At 33.1% G+C, this 26,211-nt stretch overlaps 1 protein-coding gene across 1 annotated transcript in view; it reads right to left on the reverse strand.

Annotated features, from left to right (window-relative positions):
- CSMD3 (CUB and Sushi multiple domains 3) overlaps positions 1 to 26,211 on the reverse strand; it is a 1,271,497-nt gene that overhangs the window by 341,654 nt on the left and 903,632 nt on the right. The window contains exons 22-23 of the mRNA XM_026454566.1: positions 24,003 to 24,172; positions 9,983 to 10,139 (exon numbers count right to left, since the gene is read on the reverse strand). Coding sequence (XP_026310351.1) covers positions 9,983 to 10,139; positions 24,003 to 24,172 — 327 coding nt within the window. The remainder of the gene's footprint in view (positions 1 to 9,982; positions 10,140 to 24,002; positions 24,173 to 26,211) is intronic.

The raw sequence follows: 26,211 nt of genomic DNA on the forward strand, positions 1-26,211 counted from the left end.
TTTCTTCTTCCCGTCCTTATTCCCGTCCTTCTTCCCATCCTTCTTCCCTTCCTTCTCCCCTCGCCTCCCCTCCCCTCCTCTCTCCTCTCCTTTCCTTTCCATTCCATTCCGTTCCTTTTTTTTTTTTTTCCAAGACTTGGTCAGGACAACAGAAGCCACTTATGTACTGTGTGTAGCTAAGATTCAAAACAAGAAATTTGAGGCCTTGATGATTTTGTAAATGCAAAGGGTGTGAAAGTCAGAAGACTACTGCTGGCTTTCAGGAAACTCAGCAGTTCAGGGAAGCTGCTGCCACATACAACCACCTGCCAGCAACACACTCCTGCCTGTAGCTGCTGGCGGAAAATAATGGCTTCTCCATCAATCTCACCTTTCAGCTCTCACAGGTCTGTCTTTAATTGGCAGAATCTAAGCAGAGATATTTGTTGGCAGAAGAATCTGAAAAATATAGTTGCCAGATTTTTGGTTTCTACACTTCAAGGAGTGCTTAGAAGGTCAGAAATGCTACTCATTATTGATGAATTTTTGCTTGTGTTATTTCAGAAATCTTCTTCTACCTTAAAGACACAGCTTTTCTAGGTCACACTTTTATTTTCTAAACATTTTAAAGTTTGGATATTTACATTTAGGTCTTCAACTTGTCAGAAATTAATTTTATGTAACGTGTAAATTAGTAGGTCCTTAGATTTCTATGATGCAAAGGCTATGAAAATGATACTTTTATTATTCTAGTACGAAGAAATTTAGTATTGTCTATGTAAATGATAGTTAATTAATAAACCTTTCTTTAGAATTTCAGTTAAAATACTTTGGACTATATCATGCAGCATTGATCAATACTTCCCTTATCACCCAGTTTATTTTAGTATTTTAAAAATATAAGAAATGTCAAACGTATCTGCTAACTGGTTTATAGGACATAGAACCACATGGGGTGGCTTTATTGCTCCCTTGCAATGTACTTATTTTTTACTTTCATTTGCATTAGATGAGTTATATAGTAAGAATAAAGGTAGAGTTAATAAGTCATCTGATAATTTTTTATGATTTACTTTGCCAACAACAAACCGGTAACTAAATTAAAGAGTAATTTGTTGTGTATTCACAAGGCTAGTATGCAAGAAAAAGCATCACAAATTAGTTAATGCCCACCTTTAATTTGAATATAAAATTTGAAATGGCCATGCTTCCTGTAGATTATTAAATGATTTCAAGCAACAAAACTGGAAGGCTGTGAACAATCAAATGTATTTGCAGTTTTCTCTTGAGATAATGAACATTTCTCCAGTGGGATTTTTTGTAAATTAAATGTGCAGAGGAGATAACAGGAAAACATCTGAGCCCAGAGTACTGCCTAATGGCTGGGAAACATGCATATTTAGCAGGTCAGTTTTTGATAAGACAATAGTATAATCCATCAATAAGGTGCAATTTAGCTCTGTAAATAGATGGCTGTTAAAAATACTCAATTACTTTTTACAAAATAAAAGTAGGATAACTACAAGTAAATAGGGCTAAAAGAATCTGTAATGAAATAATCTTCAACAAGTAGCGTTTAGAGACTTCATGAACAATATGAATGATAGCAGGACTAAGTCTTTCCCTGATAGTAAACGTAACAAAAATGAAAACATTCAGATTCTCAAGAATAAAATGACAAAAGTTTCTATGGGAAGAATAAAATGACAAAAGTTTCTATGGGAAGAATATTATTTCTCTCTTTTTTTATTTTCATTTTTTTTACATTTACATAGACAGTTTTAAAAATACATTAAATCTATAAAACTTCAAATATAAAGTAACCAAATCTTGAGTTCAGAGCTAGTATAGCATAGTGGTTAGAAACATGGATTCTAGAGGCAGAGACTCTCAGTTCAATTTCCATGTCTGTACTTGTTAGCTATGTGACCTTGGCTGAGGAAGGTAACTTTGCCATGCTTTTTATTTCCTCATTTTCTCCCTGGAAATAATAATATTATTTACCTCTTTGGGATACCTTGCATCTGGTAGGTGGGAGATAAATGGTAGCTGTTATTATTTGTAACTTTTATATTGAACATTATGATAATGACCAAAGTATCTACGTGCCTTTTAAATAAAATCCAAGCCCGTACTATACTCCACCTCACCTCTGATGATACAGGAGTTAAGAAATTATTTAGGCAGATAGTGGGGGTATGGGAGTTCTTAGTAAGTTTTTCCTTTTAATGAAAAGCAGCCACCAAGTCATTTTTTTCTTTTCTTTTCTTTTTAATTACACTTTATGTTCTAGGGTACATGTGCACAACGTGCAGGTTTGTTACATGTGTATACATGTGCCATGTTGGTGTGCTGCACCCATTAACTCATCATTTACATTAGGTATATCTCCTAGTGCTATCCCTCCCACCTCCCCCCACCCGACAACAGGCCCGGCGTGTGATGTTCCCCTTTCTGTGTCCAAGTGTTCTCATTGTTCAGTTCCCACCTATGAGTGAGAACATGCGGTGTTTGGTTTTCTGTCCTTATGATGGTTTGCTGAGAATGATGGTTTCCAGCTGCATCCATGTCCCTACAAAGGACATTAACTCATCCTTTTTCTGGCTGTATAGTATTCCATGGTGTATATGTGCCACATTTTCTTAATCCATTCTGTCATTGATGGACATTTGGGTTGGTTCCAAGTCTTTACTATTGTGAATAGTGCCACAATAAACATACGTGTGCATGTGTCTTTATAGCAGCATAAGTTATAATCCTTTGGGTATATACCAAATAATGGGATGGCTGGGTCAAATGGCATTTCTAGATCCTTGAGGAATCACCACACTGTCTTCCACAATGGTTGAACTAGTTTACAGCCCTACCAACAGTGTAAAAGTGTTCCTATTTCTCCACATCCTCTCCAGCACCTGTTTTTTCCTGACTTTTTAATGATCGCCATTCTAACTGGTGTGAAATGGTATCTCATTGTGGTTTTGATTTGCATTTCTTTGATGGCTAGTTATGATGAGCATTTTTTTCATGTGTCTGTTGGCTGCATAAATATCTTCTTTTGAGAATTGCCTGTTCATATCCTTTGCCCACTTTTTGATGGAGTTGTTTGTTTTTTTCTTGTAAATTTGTTTGAGTTCTTTGTAGGTTCTGGATATTAGTCCTTTGTCAGATGAGTAGATTGTAAACATTTTCTCCCATTCTGTAGGTTGCCTGTTCACTCTGATGGTAGTTTCTTTTGCTGTGCAGAAGCTCTTTAGTTTAATCCGATTCCATTTGTCAATTTTGGCTTTTGTTGCCATTGCTTTTGGTGTTTCAGACATGAGTCCTTGTCCATGTCTATGTCCTGAATGGTATCGCCTAGGTTTTCTTCTAGGGTTTTTATGGTTTTAGGTCTAACATTTAAGTCTCTAATACATCTTGAATTAATTTTTGTCATTTTCTTTTCTAACAGAGCAGCTTCTAAAATCAAGCTGCAAACATAGACAAGCAAGTTGGACACTTACATGGTGAATGCTGGCAGTTGTGCCAATAGAAAAAGGCTACTTGGGACTGGGCATGTTCAAAATTGTGGCTCCTTCTTCTCTTCTCTTTGCCAGCCATGCATACAGTAAGGAGAAGGCAACATGGTACAGGCCAGGCAAAGATCCCATTTGCAAAATAAGATTAGGATGGGTTAGCCAGCTTCTGGTGTGTTATGAAAATATCATACCTGGTTCAACTAATCTTTGGGCCCTATGAAAATCAGACACCACCTCGTAAGCCTGTCTATAAAATCTGGTGTACTCCGCTGTGGGCTGGAAGTCCCATTTGGGAACCCCTCTCTCTCACAAGAAAGAGAGCTGTTCTCCTTGCTCTTTCTTTTGGCTATTAAACCTCAGCTCCTAAACCCACTTCTTGTGTCCTTGACCTCGATTCCCTTGTCATGAGATGACGAACCCCGGTTATTTGCTACTGCTAGTTTCCAACTTTATCTCTCGTTTTGTCTCATTCTCCTTGCTCATTTAGCTACAGCCATAGAACTCAAGCTCAGGCTTCTTTTAGGCCTTTGTACTTGCTACTCCCTCTACCTAGAACCCTTTGCCTGTATGTGGTTATTCTTTCTTATCACTTAGGTATGAACTCAGATAACATCTGCTCTAAGATGTAGTCTGAACAAATTAGCTAAGTGGTCTCATCTGTACTATCTAACCCATTGCCCTGTTTTAAATTACTTCTAAATGTAGTTCTCTTACCATTTGTTCATAACTTTATGTCTTGTCCCACTAAAAAGTTACTTTCTTATGGGCAGGAACTTTCTCTTATTAATTGTTCTCTATATTCTCAATATATAATATCCACTGGGAAAACACAAAATGTAAAACTATGACCAGATTAATAATTTTAATAATAAATAAATTAGTAAATTTCAATAGAAGAGTAAAAGGGAAGATATGCCAGGTGACCAAGTATAAATGATGTCTCTACAACTTAGCCTTTAGAGAGTAAAAAATACACCAGATTTAGAAATCGTTCTTGAAATGTGTGTTGAGAGGTTGGAGGAATCTGGGCAGAATATCCTGTTGGGTTTTGCTGAATTCTGTTATAGGATTATCCAGAACAGAGTGATGTTTTAGGAAGGATACTGTATTGTGATATCAATTTCTGATCTGTTTTCCAACTCTAGAAGGAAGTAATAATTTTCTCTCACCCTACTCCCTGTACTCTCTCAGAAGAACAGGTATGCCTTTATTGGTTCCTCCTCACAGGGAAATTAACAGGTAACTTGTGTCGGGTAAAGCACCTAACAATATGTCTCATTTGGATATTTATTTGGGATGAGTTTCAGATTTCTCAAAGGCAAGAGTAAATGACAGTAATTGTTTTGAGAAGAATGAGGAAGATTGGCCTGACTCAATAAGGGAGTTGGATTCTGGGAGGTTAGAGGGATGAAAGAGCAGTGAAAGCCCCCAGAGGTCAAAAAATATCTAAGTGTATCTCACACGTTTTATATTCAACAGTATAGCTGTCCAAACTTTAATTGTCAGATCAAACTAGAGTTGGCTGAGAAATTTATTTATATGGGAGAAGAATATTTCCCCAAAAAGACTAAATGAGATTTTTCTTGACAACTCTAAAGATGAAGACTGAACAGACTTGATTTGCTTTAGAAGAAAGAATGGGGCTGGTGTGGTGACTCACACCTCTAATCCCAGCATTTTGGGAGGCCAAGACAGGTGGATCATTAGAGGTCAGGAGTTCGAGACCAGCCTGGCCAACATGGTGAAACACTGCCTCTACTAAAAATACAAAAAATTAGCCAGGCATGGTTGTGGGCGCCTGTAATCCCAGCTACTTAAGAGATTGAGGCAGGAGAATTGCTCGAACCCAGAAGACAGAGGTTCCAGCCTGGGCAACAGAGCAAGACACAGAAAAAAAAAAAAAAAAGAAAAAAAGAAAAGGGAATGGGATATCTTCTCCCCCTCTAGTGTGGTACAAGATTTTCATACTAGGTATGTATATAATTTATTTGTTGGTGGAAGGAGATGAGAGAAGCTCACAGTCTTCTTAGCATAGTAGAGCTAAAACTATTAATCAAGAGTCAGCCAAATACTTTTCCTTTATAAACACCCAAGAGTTTCTGGCCTTCCATGACACTATTAATCATAGAAGCAGGTATTAGTTCAGTATCTTTAACCTATTTTTTAAAAATACTGATTAAACTAGCTGTACATTGCAGTAAATACTGTAAGTTGTCTTCTCAATATCTCCCTTCTTCCTTGCTAACAACTCTGATTTTGTTCCCAGCTATAATCTAACTATATCTAGCAGTGAATCATGATGGTCTAAAGTTAAACTAATTATTTAGTCTTCCACATACTGAATATTCCAGGCTGCTTTGCTGGAAAGTTAAGGCAGAATCATATGGCCCAGTTTTGGATAGAGACATAAGAGGGTATCTTACAGGGATTCCCAGGAAAGATTTTGTATTTCTGATAAAAGGAGTCTATGTGGCTGGCACTATCCATTTTTCCTTTCTTCATGCCTTAAACATACCCATAATTACAGTAGCCAACTTATGACTATGTTACCACAAACATGAAAATAAAAAATGAACCCTCTAGGCATGCCATAGTAGAAAGATAGGAGCAAAATCCTTGTTGATCTTGTTAAATAGTTGAATCAAGATCTACCTACTTTCTCACTCTTTACTTTTTCTTATATGAAAAAAATAAACCCTGATTATTTAGGCCATGGTAAGGTTTTCCATCACTTAAAGCCAAAAGCAACATTTAAGTCATTGTGTGTACCAGGCCACTTGCTATACTTAGCAATTACATAATGAATGGATCAATAAGATAATTGAAATAAAATGCACTTTAAAGGTCTGTTCTAACATACTTTTTTCATTTTATGTCAGTCAAATGCAATCTTATGTACCCAAAACTGAAAATAATCAGACAATGGCAAATGTTGCTAACTCAACAAAATAGATAATGGAATAGAGGGTGACTATCATTAAATAGTGCAGGTATCATTTGATAGGATGGCCAAAAAAAGCCTGCTTGTTCCCCCAGTAGAAATTGTGAGAAGCATCAAGATATGTGGGATTAATCTGAACTAGATTATTTTCCTTCAATGTTCTTCCTAATCTCTGTGTCTTTCCTCATTCCTTTCTCTTTGTCTGTAATACTCCCCACCATTTCTTTCTGTGAACCACCAACCCGACCTTTAATACGGCCTCCTTTATGAAGTCTTACCTGATCCTCCCTAGACAAATGTTTTCGCTCCTGTTCTGATTCTCTCAATGTGAGTACTGTGACCTCCTCTGCAATACCTATTATTCTCTCAGATATTTCAGAAATGAAATTGGAATCATTGTAAGAGAAATGTACCACAGAATGGACAGGGTTAGAGTTGGCCCTAGGAATAACTGGATATGAGCATTTAAACATGAAATCCTGGTCTTTCCCATTTTCCCTATGTGAACCACTGATGCACATTCTATCATGTTCAGGAATTGAATAATTACTGCTTCCAATAATTTTGTGAATATTTAAAATATGTGGCTTAGTAGAACCATTTTACTATCATGAAAGCATTTTATAAAATTCATATTCAGATGACATCTTAATTTATCAAGAATATGTAAAAAGAAGCAATTGAACTAAATGGACTAAAGATGCTATGAAGGAAAATAACCTATTGAAGAACGATGCACATATGCTTGCAAACAAGTATAACCACAATGCAATGTGATAACTGTTATATTAGTTGCATATATAAACTAGCACAAAAATAAAATTGAAATATCTGCTAATTCCAGCTGAGAGAATCAGGATAAGCATTCACGAGTAAATATTTGAGGTGGATCTTGAAGTTCAATTGGTATCCAAAGTCAGTAGGACATGCACAATAAAGAAAATAGCCTGGGCACAGGTGCTATGGTTGGAAAACAAATAGTATATACTTGGAGGATGGGAACAAACTACTTTTAAAGCTAGGAAATCTGTGTTTAACTATTTAGATAGTTGCAGATATGTAGAAGAGTTGCCGCTATAAAAATAAGAAGTAATACTTAGGAACAAATACACTTAAAAACGGATGTGTCACTCTTTCTAAAGCCCTTCCCAACAGAATACAGCTCAGAACCCTACTGTTGGTTCACAGAATTGTCTACTGATATCCAAAGATATCTTGGAAGTAGGCTATAAACATTTTGGTTACAGATATGATATTGAAATTTTTAGTTTTATTTCTAAGACCGAAAAATATTTACAAATGTAAGTTTTCTCTTTTTAAGAGTGACAGCTTTATACTCTCTTCCCACTTCTATCGTTTCCAATCTTCATAAACACACATTTCCTTTAATGGACAATTATTAATTAATTGTTAGTTAAGGAAAGAGGTGTGACTTCAAATATTTGCTAATTAAAATATATGTTTTTTTAAAATTCTACAGTTCAAACTAAAGACAATAAAGTCAATGATCTTATTCATTCCAGACACCTGAGCACCCCATATAATTTCAAATATAGGTATGTCCTACAATGGCCACTATTTTTTCATCAGTAATCGCAAGCTACATAGATGTCATGCATCAAAACAAAAAAATCCAGGTTTCCTCTTTGAAACCCATAAATATTTTAGACAAGCAGAAATGCAGGCTGGGTACGGTGGCTAATGCCTATAATCCCAGCACTTTGCGAGGCCTAGGCGGGAGGATCACCTGAGGTCAGGAGTTCGATACCAGACTGGCCAACATGGTGAAACACCATCTCTACTAAAAATACAAAAATTAGCCAGGCATGGTGGTGGGCCCCTCTAATCCCATCTACTAGGGAGGCTGAAGCAGGAGAATTGCTGAAACCTGGGAGGAAGAGGTTGCAGTGAGCAGAGATCGTGCCCCTGCACTCTGGCCTAGGCAACAAGAGTGAAACTCTGTCTTCAAAAAAAGAAAAAAAAAAAAAAAAAAGAAGAAGAAGAAAGAAAAGAAAAGAAAGGCAAAATGATGCAGAGCAAAAACCATTATGTAAACGTTGTGTCATTCATTGTAATATTACTTTAAAAGCATCAGTGGCCCTGTTAGAAAACAGAGAAAGAGAAAGAGGAAAGCAGATTAAAAAAAAAAAAAAGTTTTCCCATCTGAGCAGATCACACCAATTACATTTGAGCAATAGTACTCAATATCATTACTTTTAGTCCATCACATAACAATACTTGTAAACACAATTTGTTTAGACTATTATTTTTCTTTAGGAAGATTCATAAGAAATCACATTGTACACACAGTTATGAGAATTTAAAAATATATATTCAGCATTCCTTTTGTTAATTTATGTTTAGTTAATGTTAGTGATGTAACAGTTTTAACAGGTAGACAGAAAAGCCCTGAAAGAAATAGATAATGTCTCAGTATTATGCATAAAAATGTTTTCATACAATGAGTCAGTATATTCTCTTGGCTCCTATTTCTTATACCATTAAGATAGACTCTTTACACTAATTATAATTTGATTCAAATTCCCTTTAAGATCCCATATGATTATCTTTGATACTGTAACCTTTTTAACTTCTTAGTTTCTACAATAATTTCCATTCGTCTGACTTCTTGAGAAAATTTATACGAGTCAGTAGATTTTCTCAAGCATTCTAGCAATAAAGATTTTTGAGTATTGCTACTTATTTTGCTATACAACATTAACGAGTGCGCTGACCTTCCAAGAATCAGTTTGATCTGATAGATTGTAAATTTATTAAATACATAGGAAATAACACCTCTTTTATATGCACTTTAACCTATTAGTACAGAATCCTGAACAGAGTAGAAACTCAAGAAATATACTATTTGAATAGAATTTATTTTTCATTGGTGTAATTAGTCTGTTTCTTATATTATGGTACTAGTAAAACACATTCATTTAATTCATATAACAATTGATGTAACCCACCTACCTCTGGTTCTTAGTGTTTTAACTTCAACTTATTTAAATAGTCAAAATAGCTGACTTTAATATAATGAGTTAATAGATCTGTGAGAAAGAATTTGTTATAAAACAAGTCAACACAAAAGCGGAGCAAACTGAAAGCTTTAGCTACTCTTTAGTGTGAAACGACCTGAAGCCTTTTAGTTATCATTTATAACTGACTAATGATAATCATTGCACAGGTGTTGTATGCATTTTTGTAGTTAAAGACGGGAGTTCAAACATTGGATTTCCATCTGTCAAAAGTTTTATTGTATTTCTTAAATATTGGATGAGGAGAATCTTGCTACTTAAAAATAAACTCTGAGTCAAAAATTACTTAACCTCTGTAAAACAAACTGAGTTGTTTCAACTGTAAAATGGCAATAGCTAAAATACCTGTAACTTACCAGGCTGTTAGGGTCACACAAAATTATATATGTAGAAAGGAGCTGTAAATTAATCATCAAATATTGGGTATCATTCCAATTTGTGCAATGTAATTATTTAGTATACATGCAACACCCCAGTGTTTCACCATTTTACTCTTCTAAAATACTTACTGGTATACACAAGTTGAAAGCCTTCATCTGTCCCTTCAGAATCAGAATTAAATTCTAGCCAGAGCTGATTTGAAGTACTACTAAGTGTCAGTCCACGCATAGATGCACCAGTAAAAGCACCTAGTAGATGAGTTGTTTTATCTTTTCCATCGTAAATCTGCAAAATATATTTATAATTAAAATGTAAATGTGTCAATAATAATTCAGAGCATGTATTTACATGTATGAAAAAGAGAAAAGTGTACTTTTTCTAAATCAGATCAGTACATTTCCTAAGGACAACTAAATATATTGGTTTCTATGAACACAAGGTTAAGGAAGTTATAATTCACATGTATAATTTTAAAATTCCAAGCTTAGTATACTTTAAGTAAGACTTAAGTCAGGTGATATAGCTTCTGTTCTTATTATTTTAAAAATCCTTTTTCTGGGAGACAATTTAAAATTAAGAATACCTACCTAAAGACTGGTTTCTAAAGTTGCTTACTTGGTTAGTTGGCTGTTTCTCTGCAACTTTCTCAAGGAGATCAAACACTCGCTTTTCCAACAACATGATTAATATAAAATATATTTGTGTCTGGTGCAGTTGTAACTTTTCCATGTTTGTTAATTTGTTTCATATTTGACATTTTTAAAAATATTAAGTTAAAGGAGTTCTAAATGCTTTTAGAAACAACTTAATAAAGCAAAAATATACAATAAAGAAATTGATAAGCTCCCACACATCATTCTCATTTTTCTGAAGGTATAACTGCTTACTGTACTAATTTGCTTTTCTTTTATTAATGCATTATAGACATCTCTTCAGGTCAGTAATACAAATTCTTCTGTTTGAGAGATGTACAGTGACTTCATCATAACTTGCTCTACCATTCCCGTATTAATGAACTCAAGTTTTTGCTACTACAAGTAATGCTGATATAAACACTCTTTTACTTGTAACCTCATGTTTTTTGGTACTTATACTTCAGTAAAAAAGTTCTAGAAATATGGGATATCTAGAAATATGGGATATGAAATATGGGACATGTTCATATATTTCTAGATAGTTTTCTAAAAAGTGTGTAGTAATTAAATCCAGGGTTTACCAACAATGCGTATTACCATTCCTTTTCCTGTAAGGCATGCATTCTCAACATAATCATTATGACCTCCAAGGGTGTAAAAATTGGTTCTTGGAAGCAAAAATATTTTAGATATTACAATGATTTGTGGTTCCCTAGAGATCAACTCTCCCTGACAGACTTTATTCTATACTATTTTGTTTCATGGAGTTTCATGGGTTTCTTAGGTGAACAATAATAACAAGAAAAAGTGGAGAATACTGCTTGAAATTACAGGTCTGTTAGCTCAGATTGTCTTAGTTACTCATGGTCTGCTGTTAGAGCAAAAATTATGTTAGATTCCACATCTAGGGATCTTGCCATAGCATAAGCGTTCCTCCATAACTACATTGATGTTACCTAAGAGATGATTTTTTAGGTGGTACACAATGGAATATTTTATTATTATTATATTAATCTGTATATTTTTCTTATAATTGATAGTTGGTTTTACTCTGATGATTTATTTAGAATGTTTTAATATGATTTTTTAAAAAAACTTGTGTATAATTAACCTTTCTTTCAAAGTATCTTTACTAGAATTTAATGTTAAGGTTATGCCAAAGTTTTTTCCAGGGACCCTAAATGTTCTCTTCTACCCACATTACCCTAAACATTTTCTACACAGAAATTCTAAGTCTCCACTGATAAGGTCTTTCTTGCACACTCCATTTGTAATTGATGGAATCTATAGACTTATGTATACCCTCTAGACTTCTACAGTTTGTTTACTTGTTCTTTACAGCAGAGAGAGAAGGTAGAAATAAGAGAAAGTGAGGAATTGAGAGTCTTAAGTTCAAGGCGACATGGTCATTGAATTCCTAACAGCAAACATGGCTTGGTCTCTCTCTTTTTATAAACTCTGTCAAGTTTTTAAAAAATGTACATTTACTCTTGAGAGTATTTGGATACTAGAGGGCTGTATACACAAATTTCCTAATATTATCAGGGAATACCTTGAATCCCTGGAGGAATCTAATTTATCATGCAAATAAGTTTCTGTTTTAGTTATCAGCAAGAATTTCTGTCTTCAACAAAATCAAACTAAATGTTGAGGTTGGTAGCTCAGGAATACATGATTTTGGTTTGATTACATAACATTTAACTTTTCATTTCTTAAGAATAGTAGTCATTGGGGATAATTCAGAGGTAAGAAAACCTTGCTTGTGGCAAAATATAACTTGTATGTCTGTCAGTTTCCAATGTTCAATATTCTCAGAAGTGTGCTTCTGAATACATTTATTTTATGATTCTATATTACATAGTATATAAATTCTGTGTTTAGAGCTGCACTTTCACAATCAAATCATTTAACCACTAGATCCAGTGCATCTTATTTGTGGTGATATTATCGAGATATCCCCAAGTAATATTTTCCTTGTGTTACTCTTAACTTCTCACCAACATATAATTTAATAGTTATGAAAAATATAAACATAAATAAAATATAAACAATTGTTTCTTGGATAAAACTACTTCTCTATTTATGTGTGGATACATTGTAATAACTTTTAGTTTGCCAAAAAAGGCCAAATAAAGGGAGAATATAAATAGAACAAGTAATTAATGTAACTGGGAAAGTAAAAACTGGTTGTTGAAATTTGTTTTTAATTTCTTTAAAAAGTCTTTCCTAATTTTTAAAAAATCTTCAGGAGTAATGAAAAGCAAAAATTAATGATGGATAGTAGAAACATTACTTTATACATACAAATTTTCCTATATATAACAATGTAAAAAGTAACAAAATAAGTCAACTTATAGTTATTCAGTTCTATGCCTGTGTTAGGTGCTGTAACTAAAATTAAAAAAAATAAAATAGTAAGACATCATTCTTCACCTAAAAATAAAAATATATATATATAAACACAAAATTCTCTGTATATTTGGTTAGAAGCATATAGTATACTTTTTTTTTTTTTTTTTTTTTTTTTTGACAGGGTCTCTGTCGCCCATGCTGGAGTGCAATGGTGTGATTATGGCTCACTGCAGCCTCAACTTCCCCCAGCTCAGGTGACATTCCCACCTCAACCTCCCAAGTAGCCTGCACTACAGGCACACCCCACCAAGCGTGGCTAATTTTTGTATTTTTTGTAGAGATGGAGTTTTGTCATGCTGCCCAGGCTGGTCTTGAACTCCTGGACTAAAACTATCTCTACATCTTGGCCTCCCAAAGTGCTGGGATTACAGGCATGAGCCACTGAACCAGGCAGTACATATGTATATGTTTTTTGGTTTTTTTTTTTTAAGAAAAACTTTTTATAAGACATTTTTTTAAAAAAAAATCATTTAAAGAAAGGGCACGATAAAAGAGCTAGTACTTTCAGGAAATGAAAATTATTTTAGATTCAGCTGGTTGAATCTAATTCAGCACAAAAATCTGCTAGCTACAATGTATTTAACATTGCTGAGTCAAAAGGTAGAAAACAAATACTGTTGAAGCTCCACTATAATCATCAGAATAAAATGAAACTGGATCATTCAACTATGAAATTTTGGAAGCATGCATAAAATTGCTTAATCAAAATGAAAGTCAAGTGTTAATTAGGAAGCCTTTAAAAAGAGAAGAGTTTTATAGTAATGATCAAGTCAATGCTATTTAACTCATAAATAAAATTCTTCAAATGTAGTTAAATAGATGAAAACATAAAGGCAACAAAGGGACAAAGCAGTATAACCAAAGAAAAATTACTTTTAAACTAGTCATGAATACAAGCATACAAATAAGAAAACAAAATGAACAAAATATGCCTTTTGTTCAAAAGTAAATATATAGTACAAAGTGATTAAATTGAGTCTGACTAGAGCAATAGGACTTTTATTTGAGACTGTTACTGCTCATATTTCTATTCTAATTAAAATCAAGATCTTTAAGTGTGTTTTTGCCTATTTAAGTGTAATCTCCTTTTTCTTTAATGTATATTATTATTATTAAGTTGACTTAAGGATTAATATCATGAAAGGTATTGATGACTTTTATTAATGTTAATGAAATTATTTGATGAGAATCTAATTTGTTAAGAAGTTGCAATTGTCTGATTATTTACACCAGAACAAATTCAAACTTAACATTGCCATGTTTTAATTGCCAAACCTTTTGGTAGTAAATCTGGTCCTGAAATTAGTTATGGTGTACAGACTCTCCTAAATCCAGTAGGTTAAACCATGTTATAACAAACTACTTATCAACACCCAAAACTCTTGCTGTTGTGAATGATATGATAAATATATAAACAGAAAGCATGTTCTAACTCATTTATCTAATGAATTAGCAAGTGAGGTGTTAACCTGAATCCAAGAGCAGAAAGTAAATATAAAAGTAAAATGTGAAGACAGAAATTACACGTACATATATGTATAATTATATAAACCTCCAAATTATTCCTCCTCTTGGGATCCAAGCATTTTTACTTTTGGTCATTTGTTTTATAGTTTGATTTGGAAATTAAATACATTTTCTGAAAAGGTGAATTGGATGTCAAGTGTGCATATAAAATAAAGAACAATTTTTATAATGGTCAATCAAAAAAGGCTCTATTCTAAAACTTTTTATATTCTCTGCAAAGATAATGTAAAATAGAGTAGAGAACTTTTGTTTGCATTCAATTATTTAGGTTTCTAAAGTAGCTACATAATGTATTCTCAATTATATGAGCTAGTATGTTTTAGTGAAGGAGGAGGGAAACAATGAAGGACCAGCTTTCCAGGGGCAAGTGGTTTTTGGTTGTATAATAGAGCTGAAGTTCCAACTCTACATTAAAGTTCTGCAGCTTATTACAAATCATTTTATTTTCCTGATACTTAACGGAAGAGGAGAAGGGTTTTATGAGGCCTAACATAGCAGTCTATACAAATTGGCACTTTGAGAGTGCTTTTGAGGGGAGAGTTAATACAGGATTCCAATGAATAGCAAGCAGAATTGGCAGATATGTGTGCTGGACATATAAGATCACTGGTGTGCTAAAAAATGTTTAACAACCAGTTCTCAAACAAACAACAACAAAAAACTGTTAAATGTGTATATTTGTACATAAGGTTTTTAAAATAGCATTTATTGCAATAAAGAGATATTGACAAACTTTTCCTAAGAAGGGTTAGATAATAAAATTTTAGGCTTTGGAAGGCATATCATCTCTGTCACAGCTACTCAGTCCTGACATTGTGGCACAGGAGCAGCCATAGACAATATCCAAATGAACGGACATGGCTTTCTCCCAATAAAATTTTACTTACAAAAACAAGTGCCAGGCCCAGTTTGGCTCACACACTGTTGTTTTCCAATCCCTGATTTTAGGGAGGTGTCGAGCAATGTACAAATGGTAATAAAATATACAATATTCATGACTGTATATTTCATATAACTAATTGATTTTTAAAGAATGCTTTTACTGTTTTTGCCAGACTTTTGTGTATGCAATTTATGATTGCAACTGACAAACAAGAGTATTTCCTAAATAAATACTGCTTGATTGTTTTTAATGTTAACAAATAAAAGGAAAGTGAAAAAATCAAAAACAAGGTTATGTCAGAACTTCTTTAGTTTGTAAATGATATGAGCAACTAATTTGGTTAATTGAATAATAGAAAAAAATTCTTCAATATATACTGTTATTCATAATGTAATGGCCACAGACACAACCCATTTCCACTTACATCTATATAATAAGCAAACAACAAGTTAAGCCATGTTTTGTAGCATTTGCCAGTTTCCACAGTGTAAATATTCCCATTGGCCGACATCAAGCTATCATTGAATGTGAATGTGACGTCACTGAATGTGGAGTTGGGAAGAGATGTGAAGGGGCACAATGTGGTGTGGTATTTCTACCATAGGGATACAATATACATAAATAACCTCAAAAGCACAGATAATAGTAAAAGTAGTACAATAATTAGGAAATTAAAAAAATTGTATTTATTGTTCTTCTTTTTAATATAATTTAAGTTAATTTAATTGTAATTTAATTACAATCTAATTGTAATATAACTTAATTTTTGGTACTGTCTATGTTCAACAATCAGCTCTCAAAATTACTGAAAATTTAATAATACGCTCTCACAAGTGCTACTCCCAAAGACTCACACATAGATAGGAAAGAAACTTGAAAATAATACACTTTAGAAAACAACAGGTTAATAACCTTATCATACCTCTACAAGAATGTTATTAATCAAGTCCTTTGAGTATCTAATTTTTCATAAATACGACACCATTCCTCCTAACCTTTTCTCTCCCAGTTTCAAAAGCAATTTTGAGTTACTTTACTGACTTTTCTCCATAATCATCCATAGTCCACATTTTGCATAAGAAATAAGTCTTTAGACTACACAATGCTAACCGTGGTAAAAAGATTGCCTTGAATTTTTGGAATAGAATAAATTCTTTTCCAAAGAATAAAGGAATGCTCTGCTACATTCCTTTATTCTGAACATTGTCCTTAGTTTTTATAAGAAAATAACAACAAACACAGCAACAATGAAAACAGAAAATAGTATTTCTCATTGGTATTCAATTTTCATTCTACCAGGCTGACAATGGGAGCTATTCGATGTTAATTGCATAGAGCCTACATATAATAAACCCCTCTTATAAATGTTAATTGAAAGAATTAATTAGATTACATATTTACAAGTGAGGGTGAGAAAAGAAGTTCAGTATTTCTGCCATATGCTATGCCACTTTGAAAAAAATAAAATAATCAGACTCCAAACAAACTAGAGAAACATTCCCTAGATGAGTTAAGTAGAGAACAAATTAATTAGGCTCTGATTTAGGTTTCTAAGACAGGACCTTGCATTTTACCCTTTTTGGGTGGAGGAATAATAGAATACCAATAATTAGAAAACAGAAGAAACATGTACCTGGCTTTCTATCTGGAGCCCAGAAAAGTGGCAAACATGCTTGCAGAAAAGAGGTACAAAGAAAAAAAAAAAAAAAAAAAAAAAAAAAAACAGAAAACAGCAGGTATGTGCGGTTGGTGGGACAACTGAGCCTGAGCCAGTCACATGGAATTCTGGTGTAACTCAGTGTTATATACAGAGTAATTGAAAAGTGCTTCTTATAAGCAGAAGAGAATATACTGCAGAGAGCTGGTAGATGCAAAGAGGTTTTGCAGTTGGGATAACTGGGATCCAGCAGTAGATGCCCAATTGTACTGCTGACTTCAGACCAAGTAGCAAATGAGAGAGCTCAGCAGCTGCTGCCACAAACAGATAATGCCCTAGGACAAAATGTACTTTTCATTTTTGACAACTTGAAGTCTTGATGCCAGAATATGTGCAGACGTTGAACTGGCAAATACAGAATTGACTGAGTTTATCCTGAATTGACCTAGATTAGTTTTTTCACTGCCCAGCAAAAAGGTTGTTGAAAATAAAAATTAGGTCACTTATACAAAAATCTTTTGCTACATTTCTTGCAAATTTTTATCCAGACTCTGAAATATATTCCTATTACATGAATATTCACTGAACGCTTGCAGGGGCAAGCACTGTGCTGAGTGCTTTATAAACATCATTTAATTTAAAGACATTATCTAATTTAGTCATTACAGCAATACCGAATGTAAGTTTTTATTATTATCAGAATGTTTCAGGTCAGGAAGGTGAGATTTAGAAATCTTGAGTAATTTTTTCATTAATTGTATGACTATTAAGTGATAGGTTTGAACCTAGGTTTACATAACTCTAAAGCCCATTCTTAATGACAAAATAGGTGTGTAGAAAAATAATCTGGAGCATAATATGTTTTCAAAGGTTAGAATAACTTTGGGCAACATTGATTGAGTGGGCATGTTTATCTAATAATATATCACCAAATATAACCCTGAATTTTATAAGCTATATTTGGACAAAACAACATGGCAATGGGGAAAATATTTAGAAGTAACTATGTTGTATAAAAATATATTCACTTTTCTTAGATTAGAAACAATAACAATTGAACTTAATTAGAAAGAAATATGTTTCTCTTGCTTTACATAGAAAGTAGCTGAAATTATATAGTAAATTTGCCCTTTCTAGAAGAAAAAAATATTTATTGAGCATTTACTATATGAAGTGGAGTTAAATAGTTCCTGCTGTCTTATAGCATGTGTTCTATTGGAGAAGACAAAAATTAAAGGAGTGAACTATGAATGCATAATATTTCAGGTTGTAGATCAGTGCTATGAAGAAGAATAGATCAGATTAATACTATGGAAAGAGATGATGGAGGTAAGTTTACCAGTTTATAAGAGGGTCCATTGAAGACTCTGATCATATGACATTTGAGTAGAGACCTGAAGGAAATGAGGGACACAGCCATGTGGTTATCCTGAGGAAGAACATGCAAGCAGAAGACATAGCCTGAGCAAAGGGCTTGGTGTTGGAGCATGTGATATGGTTTAAACGTTTGTGCCTTCCAAATCTCATGATAAAATGTGATTCTACTGTTGGAAGTGGGGCCTGGTGGAACGTGATGGCATCATGGGGGCAGAACCCCCATGAACACCATCCCATTGGTAATAAGAGAGTTCTCTCTCAGTTAGTTCACATGAGATCTGCTGGTTTAAAAGTCTGGAATCTGTTGTCCATTTGCTCTCTTGCTCCCTTTCTCATCATGTAATAAACCAGGTTCTCCCTTCACCTTCTGCCACAGTTGTGAGCTTCCTGAGGCCTTCACCAGAAACCCAGCTGATGTTGGTGCCATGTTTGTAGAACCTGCAGAACTGTAAGCCAATTTAACCTCTTTTCCTCATAAATTTTACAGCTTCAGGTATTTACTTACAGCAATGTAAAAAAAAAGGGGGGGGGGGCGGGGGACTAATACAGCATGCTTGCTATATTTGATAAACTGCAGGGAGGCCATTATGCCTGGAGTGGAGTGAGCTAGAGGAAGAGTGGCAAAAGGAAAGGTCAGGAACATTAAAATTATGCCAAATCATACAGCCCAAGGTAAGGGCTTTAGATTTTACTTATAATGAGATGAGAAACATAAAAAGGTTTAGAGCCAAAGCATAACATGAAAAAGGGTCACTTTTGTTGCTGATTTTGAAACAGTCTATAAAGTATGCTATGGTCTCAATATTTGTATCCCCCCCAAATTCATATGTTCAAATCCTAACACTCAAGGTGATGGTATTAGGAGGTGGGGCCTTTGGGGGCTAACTGGTCATGAGGGCAGAGCTCATAAATGGAATAAGTGCCCTTATAAAAGATATCCCAAAGAGCTTATTCATCCCTTTAGCCATGGAGTTCGCAATATGAAAATGACTCTTTGAGGAAGGTGGCCATCATCAAACACAATCTGCTAGTGCCTTAGTCTTGAACTTACCAGCCTTCAGAACTTCAAAAAATAAATGTATATCATTTATAAACCACCTAGTCTATGTTATTCTGTTATAATAGCTCACATGATCTAAGATGGTGGAAATAGGAGGATCAATTAGAAACAATGTCAGTTACACAAGTAAGAGATGATAATTTAGACCAAGGTTATTTACAAAGGTGGGAAATGATTGGTTCCAGAACTTTGAAGAAAAGAACCACAGAATTTGCTGAGAGACAATATACAAAGTGTGAAAGAAAAAAGGAAGCAAGAATGAACCCTATTTCATCATTGAGTAATTAGTTTCTATCTACTAAAATAGAGAAAAATGAGGAGACAGGAGATGTGTGTTTTGGACTGGTGAACTTTGAAATTCCCATTAGTCATTCAAGTGGAAATAGTGAGAGATCATATAGATAGAAACTGGATTTTACCACAGGTCAGAGCAGATTTTGCATTAGCTGTGCTGTTCTGTCAATGTACTTTAAGGCACATATGTTTCAAAGTTCTTTTTAATGTGAACATTAAAGTTTTTTTGTAAACAAAATACAGTTCATATATCTTTTTAGATTCCTTAAAGCTGCAGTGTCAAGTGAAATCCAAACCTACCTGTGGTGTGTCATTAAAGTTTTCCAAAAATAAGTAAGTAGCATGCAAGAAAATTGTCACTTAATCCACTTCCTGTTCGTATATGTAAACATTAATAGTTGAAGGGATCTAAATTATAAGAGTTTCCTATACAATCACGGATAGGTTTTATATTTGTTCTATCACCATTATAAAAACACATAATTAGTCAAGGTTGTTCATAGTGAACAGGTTAAAATACCCATTAAGTAATCATACTGGAAAAAAAAAAACAGATATATTCCTAAATGATCATTCTGCACCAGTTTTGTTCAATTCAGAATGGATGCAGTGAAATTTCCTTTCCACTTTAAGTAAGAATCACCATAGGAATTTTTATTTCATTTATTTTTATTATTATTGCCTTTTCGTGGCTAGAAAATGTTCTGTTTGCCTAAATAGGATTTTCTCAGATGCTATTAAAATTATTTATCCACCTTTGAAAAATGACAAATGAACAAAAAAGTTGTACAAAAAAAAAAAAAAGATTTCAGTCTGGTATAAAGTTAATGACTCAAAATTATCTAGTAATATTGAGGTCAATTTTTATTATTTAGAGTAACAGTCTGCTACCTTTGAAGCACTACAGTAAAATATTTTGATGTATAAATGTTCTTCATTTTAACACTAGAGCCAAAGAAGGATATAATCTTAATTACTACATTGATGGTCATCAGATAATCTGGAGAGCTTTATAAAAATCCAAATTCCCACGTGTACATGAACTGAATCAGAAAACCTAGGAGGAGTGCCAGTAATCAAAACTTAAAAAAAAAAAAAAATCTAGAGGGGTCATATGATGGCTTACACTTAGAACCCACTGGTGCAAACTCTACTGGTGTGATTTTCAATAACTAAAGTTCTTTATAGAAAGAAAGGAGAAGGAGAGAAGAAAAAGACAGCAGGTAAGTGAGCAAATGAGTGCCTTCCTGGACACTGAACTCTCAGAGACAAAAGTTGTACACGAATGTTTGCATGGAAATAGATGTAGATACACACACATATTATTGTTGTTATTGTTATTTTTGCTTTGGTCAGAAACCAATATAGTTATGTCATACAGTAAATGAAACCAGAAAAAAATCTCTCCTCCTAAAATTGATTCTCATATAAGGATTACAAGAGAGTGTCATTCCAGAAAATGTAATCAATGCTACCACATAAAAGAAAAAGCAATGATTTAAAATTCTCTCAGTCAAGGGGCAGCGGGTTTTATAATGGGCTCTTTGTTTTTATTTCTTATTATATCCTAGTCTAAATACAGGAATCTAACTGACTCCACTATGTTCGATATTGTAAAGTACTGCAGATGGGGATTATCTTCCATGGATTAGTTTTCAATTAGGCAAATAACTTTCCAGCCTAAGATGACTTTGCGCTCCATAATTTTTGAGAATTAATAATATATCTTTTTGAGGGTTCATCTTTCTGTTTGTATATAACTAAATGTGTCTATGTTAAAGGGTATCTTTCAGCTTGCCCATCAGATTAATGGGAAGAATGAGGTAACATTAAGCATCTTATCTTTTATTCTGGCAGAGAGACCATGAAGAAGACAAATTTGGAATCTAAAAGATCACCCTAAATTGTATTTATAGAGTGACTTGCTGAAACTGTTTTAAAGTAATAATTCAAAATAAATCTCAGGCAAGTCTTTGAGTAGAAGGATAATTGAATTGGTGTGTTTCTATTATAATATTTAGTATATAGTATTTTCAACTTTGGAGAATGTATATTTTTGGAAAATTAAAGAATTCTTAAAAATCTTTGTGGACATAAATTTTTTAACTTTTTACACATATGAGAGAAATCTGTATTTGAAGAAATCCTTTAAAGGGCCTTAAATTGAGTCTTATTTTTCTTTTTTTCTGCCTTCCTCCATTGCTCCCTATTATATCTCCCTGTGTTGTCACTTATGACTGAAGCGCCACCCTTCTCAAGGTAGCACATATTAGAAATGTATATGGCTTTATTCCAAAAAAGTAAGACCTTTGTTAGAAAGTTTTATTTTATTATTAAAAAGAATCATTTGTTATCCCAAATACATTCTCCAAATAATATCAGTATAGAAAAGAAATGGATGCATTTTAAGCATCACAAAGAAATATTTTAGGGAGAACAGTAATAGGCATGAGTGATAGATGTAAAGAAACATTTCCTGAATTTTAGCTCACCAACACATGTTTATTATTGTTGCTTGTGCAATACGGAGTAGTAGCTAGACTAGCTCACAGATCTTATCTATGTATTGATACATTTCCCCGCATAATTTGCTTGAAAATAAAAAGCACTGCCTCAGTTTTATATACAAGCAACCTATTAATCTCAATGTTGACTCCAATTGAACAAACATAATTTATTTTAACAGAAACACCCAAACAATGAACTAGAGGTGGAAGAGTTTTACATAGTGAATTTTGTTGCCAGTTGGGGAAAAATGCAGAAAATAAGAATGCATATATTGATCCTAAATTAATATTGAAATTGTATACATCTGGCTGGGCGCGGTGGCTCAAGCCTGTAATCCCAGCACTTTGGGAGGCCGAGATGGGCGGATCACGAGGTCAGGAGATCGAGACCATCCTGGCTAACCTGGTGAAACCCCGTCTCTACTAAAAAATACAAAAAACTAGCCAGGGGAAGTGGCGGGCGCCTGTAGTCCCAGCTACTCGGGAGGCTGAGGCAGGAGAATGGTGTGAACCCGGGAGGCAGAGCTTGCAGTGAGCCGAGATCTGGCCACTGCACTCCAGCCTGGGCCACAGAGCGAGACTCCGTCTCAAAAAAAAAAAAAAAGAAATTGTATACATCTAGATACATTGTGAGAAATTTTCCCCAAAGCCTATACAAATCTTACAAGTATATAGTGTTATTGTGTTAGAGAGCCATCAATTATCATGAAATAATATTTTTTTAAAAAAAGAAACTAACCAATAACGTCAAAATCGTTAATTAAAAAAAAAAAAATTCTCCTCCTGCAGCCAATTTGGAATTCCATTTTTTTTTTTTTCAAGATTTGTGAAAACAGAAGTATAATGAATTTTTCACCTGGCTTAAGAAAATCTTAACAATTAGAAAAACAAAGCTATATAATTATTTTAAAAATATTTAAATGTGACTTTTAGAAGTGTGTAATTTTACTCTAATGATAAATATAAATCATATTTACCAAAATATTTATATTGAAAATACAAATCAGTAACTATGAAAATATTTATTTGCCAAAATGTTGTCTTTTTAGAAAAGTAGACATTTGATTATTTCGAAATGTTTAAATAATGTTTATACCACTAGTCATTATCAACAAAGTACATTTTTTCTTAATTGATAGACATTGACTTGTTAGCTTTATATATTCATAAAAAGTATCCATAGTCATAAATGCAAAAGATTCTTCATATATTAACAAAAATAAATAAGTTATATTATAGACAATATAATACAAATAGAAACAAATCACTATCATATTTCTTAAAGAAATGAACATCGAATGACCATCAAAAAGCAAGTTGTATTTTTCCAGAAATAAGATTTTAAAAATTATGATTTATGGGAACAGAGAAAGTAGACAACAAGGTGAATAATGAATTGCTTTACCTTTTAAATATTTAAACATTAACAAAAATAAGACAAAGAAACATATTGTATGATGGTCATTTGATGATGTTTTATATATAATACTTATTAGACAAGATATTTGGCATTAAAGTTTTCTTATTTTGGTATTATTAAAATATTAAAATTCATGTATCATAAAATAAAAAGTTACCTTTTATTATAAATAAAAATCAGAAACAAAGCATACTGTTTTAATGGAAACAATAATAGAAAATGAGAATTAATATATAATTTGAATGCGTGAATGGTAGAATCAACTTACAGTTAATACTATATACATTCACACATATATAGGCATATATATTTATCTACTGGTGTATATTTAATGGCTAAAAATGATCAAAATGCAAGTATGTCTGAGTTCACCTACCTTAAGAACATCTCCTTGTGCTAAATGAAATGTTCTGGCTGAAATATTGATTCCCTTGCCTGCTTGAACCTGAATACTATAAATGCATTCATGGTTGTTTTCATAGTTGAGTGGATAATTTGGAGACAGCAAAATTCCTTCATTATTTGTTGCAGATGCACCACATTCAGCTGCAGGTAAAACAGAATATTGAAGTATAGTTTAATAGATAGCAGTATCATTTTCAAGCAATGTCATGTATGGAAGTGTAATGCATTTTATTTTACCTAAAGTTTAGCAGAAAAATAATATACAGAATGACTTTATGTTGTAAATGATTAATTCCCTCCACAAATAACATATGGGAGGAAGAGACTACAGCTCATGGAGAGGACAATTGTGTACAAATGAAAATATACAACCGTTGTAGTAATTTTCCCCCTGGATTAAAGGATAGCATAGGAAAGGATGAGAGCACAATTTTAAGAATGTATTTTGCATTTGTAGATTTCTGATAAATTTAATACATTTAAATTTATAATTTAGCTCTTTTAAATGAAAGGGACATATATTAATTTTGGTTTTGAATAATTCTAACTTCATCTTTTAAAACATTTGTACCTTTTTAATTAATTTGACCCTTCTTTTTTCTCCTAGTACTCAGTATTCCGCTGATACAAGAATTTCAATAATAAAAAGGGAATCAAATATTACATTATCTTTGAAAACTGATATAATAGTTAAACCCCCCTGGTAATAATAGTTAACCAATAATTGTAACAAATTGGGCATCTTTGGAAATTATATCACCTTTCTCATTATAGAAAATTAGACTACATGAAGGCATTCTCATAATAGATAAAATGGTTTTGCTAAACCTTCAGGACTAATTTTGCAAAATTTGAGGAACTGTCTAAACATTTAGGAAAATGTGAGAATTTCTCAACAAATTTAGTTCGAATTTAATTTTAATGTATTTCAACATAAAAAGCTTGTGGCAGTATTGCGAAAACAAACAATAAGTCCTTAAAAGTCTTAAATATGTTTCAGAAATTCAATAAACTCAGCTTTCTATCTTATCTAATAACTTCACGTTACCAAACCATAGGGCAAAAATATTTACATTTTCAAATATTTAACTGAAAAAGGAAAAAAAAAAAAACAAAGTTTTTTCAGAAATAAGATTTTAAAAATAATGATTTATGGGAACAGTCAGAGAAAGTAGACAACAAGGTGAATAATGAATTGCTTTGCCTTTTAAATGTTTAAACATTAACAAAAATAAGACAAAGAAACAAAAGCCTATTGAAATAAAAATGATCAAGAAGAAGCAGTCAGTGTAATATCAACATTGTGTGAAAAATAATAAAAACTAATGGTGTTATACTAACAGACAGTATTACACAATAAAAGTTTCCTCTAAATTCCTTTTAAAGAAAAAAAAATCAAACTTCTAATACTGATTTAAATTCTTTCAATGTTACTTAAACATGTTCAAAAAATAGATACATCTTTATGCTTTTAGCTGTGCACAGTTATAATACCAAACCTGTTTACAAACACAGGAACAAAATGACAAAAACAATAAAATAAAAAATAGCAACATGTATCTAATGAGGCATAAGGTTTTGTTTTCCTAAAATTAAACCGCCTTTGGCAATGTGGATCATGTAACAGCTGCTGGAGTGTAGGCTTTTGGAGTTTGCTACACCTTTAATTACTCTATGCTGTGTAACAACTTGAATCTCCCTCATATTATGCCTCTGTGAACTGCTGAGAAACTTTCATCTGCATAGTGCACGAGAATGCCAGGCGTCCATCACTTAGTGGAAATCATTTACATTTTATTTCTACTTTATTTCTTTCTACTAGCTTTTTGGAATATAAGCATGTTTGTGGGGGCATGAAGAAAAATGTAATCTGGATTACACAGGTGATCTAAAATGCACATATATTTTTGTCAATTAGATTATTTAGAAGGAAATGCTAATTATTTTATTTTACAGAGTCATGAAGTTTTGAAAATATAAATGGTTTTAGTTCTTGTCTGTAATAAGTCGACACAATATTTTTCATTTGCACATCTAATCTTGCACTTTCTGGTTAAAATATACTGATGATCAGCAAGTCAAAATCCAGAGAATGGATTTTGGCCATTTACAAAGTGATCCCAGTGTGCCTGTTCAGCTATTACCTAGCCTTCTCTGCCATGCACCTTGCGATTTAGCTA

Source organism: Piliocolobus tephrosceles, chromosome 7, assembly GCF_002776525.5.
Source record: "Piliocolobus tephrosceles isolate RC106 chromosome 7, ASM277652v3, whole genome shotgun sequence".
NCBI lineage: Eukaryota > Metazoa > Chordata > Mammalia > Primates > Cercopithecidae > Piliocolobus > Piliocolobus tephrosceles.